The sequence below is a fragment of the Drosophila sechellia genome, unplaced genomic scaffold (assembly GCF_004382195.2).
Source record: "Drosophila sechellia strain sech25 unplaced genomic scaffold, ASM438219v1 U_164, whole genome shotgun sequence".
Lineage (NCBI taxonomy): Eukaryota > Metazoa > Arthropoda > Insecta > Diptera > Drosophilidae > Drosophila > Drosophila sechellia.
In genome coordinates, this window is record NW_022611104.1 from 36,276 (window position 1) to 38,596 (window position 2,321).

At 51.7% G+C, this 2,321-nt stretch overlaps 1 protein-coding gene across 5 annotated transcripts; it reads left to right on the forward strand.

Moving 5' to 3' along the window:
• Positions 1 to 789: 789 nt before the first annotated feature.
• LOC116802567 lies at positions 790 to 1,697 on the forward strand. 5 transcript variants are annotated; one of them, XM_032726999.1, is made up of 5 exons: positions 790 to 864; positions 919 to 1,062; positions 1,136 to 1,146; positions 1,217 to 1,356; positions 1,412 to 1,697. In XM_032726999.1, the coding sequence occupies exons 1-5, from the start codon at positions 791 to 793 to the stop codon at positions 1,457 to 1,459; spliced, it is 417 nt and encodes a 138-aa protein (XP_032582890.1). In that variant the 5' UTR covers position 790; the 3' UTR covers positions 1,460 to 1,697. The 5 variants fall into 5 exon arrangements, 2 of the variants coding, with proteins under 2 accessions (XP_032582890.1, XP_032582891.1); XR_004362847.1 differs by having other exon boundaries at positions 793 to 864; positions 1,212 to 1,356; positions 1,427 to 1,697; XR_004362845.1 differs by having other exon boundaries at positions 794 to 864; positions 919 to 1,066; positions 1,427 to 1,697.
• The last annotated feature ends 624 nt before the right edge of the window (positions 1,698 to 2,321 follow it).

The following is a 2,321-nucleotide window of genomic DNA, read 5'->3' on the forward strand; positions in this document are numbered from 1 at the left end:
GGTGACGCTGTCATTTTATTGTCCTTTGATTTTTGCTTAAAAATATACAGAGACAATTTGTGGCAAATTACATTTTCGGATTTTTTTTTGGCTGCAGAATGCGTGCCATAATTACAAGTATTTATAATTTAAATTTACAGGAGATATTTTTGAAAAATTTGGCGGCTTTTTGCGCGCCTTGTTTTTGAAATATGTGTCGGTAGTTTTTTTGCACGCCATGTTTTTGAAATATTTGGCGGCAGTTTTTGCGCGCCATGGTTTAAATTTGAATATTACTTTACTTAGGAAATAGCTTATAACAAGGAGAAAATAGTTTTGTTTAAGTAACCTAGGAATATAGTTGAGCGATGACATGGTATCCAGCGATGATACTATAACCGATGGCGGCGAGGATGAGCAGTTGCTGTCGTCAGATGAGATGGATAAAACCGATGCCCATCCTCCGCTTTGGTTCACTTTCTGGCCGTCCATTAGTTGTTGTTGTTGCTGCTGGCTTCACTTTTAGCTACTGTTTCGCGCGCGCCTCTGTCGGTTTTATAATCACAACTGACTTGCAAAATTAGGCTAGGCGCGTAGGCGGGCTTTTTCGATAGCTCAAAGGCACGGCGGAATATCGATATGCTATCAATTTCACGGCAGCTCATTATCGATATTTCGCGCCCTTTTGTTTGGCGGGCTTATCGGCTATTATATTTGCAGCCAGCCTATCGCCTATCGGGCAGAAATACTGGAATTGTTCAGGTTAGTATTTTTGGAATTCCAGTATTTCTCCTGCGCTATGTCCGTATCAATGGCATATTCAAGAAAGGGTCTCACTTCTCCAATGGGAAAAAGAAGCAGAGAAATTGCGTGTTATTTCTTATTGTAGATATTTGTTTTCCTGCGCATTTCCCATAGTAATCCTGTTTATGCTTTCAGTGGTGCTGTTTACGTTGATGCTGCGGAGATGCAAGTATGCAGCGGCCGGCGTGGCCAGTCAACATTGGTGCACACACAACTTTTGTGGAGGAGAAACGTGTGCCGCAGTCCGCGTCATCTAAAGGCTTATGTTTGTCTGTGTGTGTGCGTGAGTATAGTCTGCCTGATGTTCCCATTTGAGCCGAGTCTAATGCTTGTATCTTCTTAACATTTGCAGGCTTTGTTTATGTGAGTTGTGATGTTGCTTTCTCCTTTCTGATACTGCAAAAGAAAAATATTATTAATGCTGTCAGCGTAGCTGCTCATCTCGCCGCCGCAGAGATGACATCGTGTGCCAGGCAGCGGCCAGTCTGGCCCGTCCGGCATGATGCAAGCGTTCAGACTGTGGCGGGTGAAGAAATGCGCCGCAGCCCATCGACGTCTGCAGGAAACGCTCCGGTATGACAGAATTGCAGTTTCATACAAATCTGAGTGCAAAATAGAAATTATCCAGTTTTCTTTCTTCCAGACTTGGAACGTCGGTGACTGCCATCCCGGATGATTGCCCAGTGGCCAAGTAAGGAGTCGGAAAAGCAGTGAACGGCAGGCTCGCCATTGCACTCAGCAGGAGTCCGTAAGGAAGGATCTGTCCGAGGGAAAATCGACGTCTCATAATTCGCCTATTGCACAACTGCTGTTGCCGCCGATGGTGGCGACCGCGTCTCCGCTGTTGCTGCTGCTGGTGGTGCCCGCGTCGCTGCTGCTGCCGCTGCTGGTGGTGACTGCGACGCTGCTGCTGGAGGTGACTGCGTCGCTGCTGCTGTTGGTGGTGACTGCGTGGCTGCTGCTGCTGGTGGTGCCCGCGCCGATGCTGCTGCTTCCGGTGGCAACTGCGTCGCTGCTGTTGCTGCTGGTGTTGACTGCGTCGCTGCTACTGTTGCTGCTGGTGGTGACTGCGCCGCTGCATGCTGCTGCTGCCAGTGGCGACTGCGTCGCTGCTGCTGCCTCTGCTGGTGGTGACTGCGCCGCTGCTGTTGCCGCCACTGGTAGCGACCGCGTCGACGCTGTTGCTGCTGCTGGAGGTGCCCGCGTCGCTGCTGCTGCCGCTGCTGGTGGTGACTGCGCCGTTGCTGCTGGAGGTGACTGCGTCGCTGCTGCTGTTGGTGGTGACTGCGTGGCTGCTGCTGCTGGTGGTGACCGCGCCGATGCTGCTGCTTCCGGTGGCAACTGCGTCGCTGCTGTTGCTGCTGGTGGTGACTGCGTCGCTGCTACTGTTGCTGCTGGTGGTGACTGCGCCGCTGCTGCTGCTGCTGCCAGTGGCGACTGCGTCGCTGCTGCTGCCTCTGCTGGTGGTGACTGCGCCGCTGCTGTTGCCGCCACTGGTAGCGACCGCGTCGACGCTGTTGCTGCTGCTGGTGGTGCCC

Bases quoted from the DNA above. Each gene is read 5' to 3' on its own strand.
- LOC116802567 (XM_032726999.1), top strand. From the start codon at position 791: ATGGCATATTCAAGAAAGGGTCTCACTTCTCCAATGGGAAAAAGAAGC. The intron at 865-918 runs GTAGATATTTGT...TTATGCTTTCAG, and splicing joins ATTGCGTGTTATTTCTTATT to TGGTGCTGTTTACGTTGATG. The intron at 1,357-1,411 runs GTATGACAGAAT...GAAATTATCCAG, and splicing joins CGTCTGCAGGAAACGCTCCG to TTTTCTTTCTTCCAGACTTG.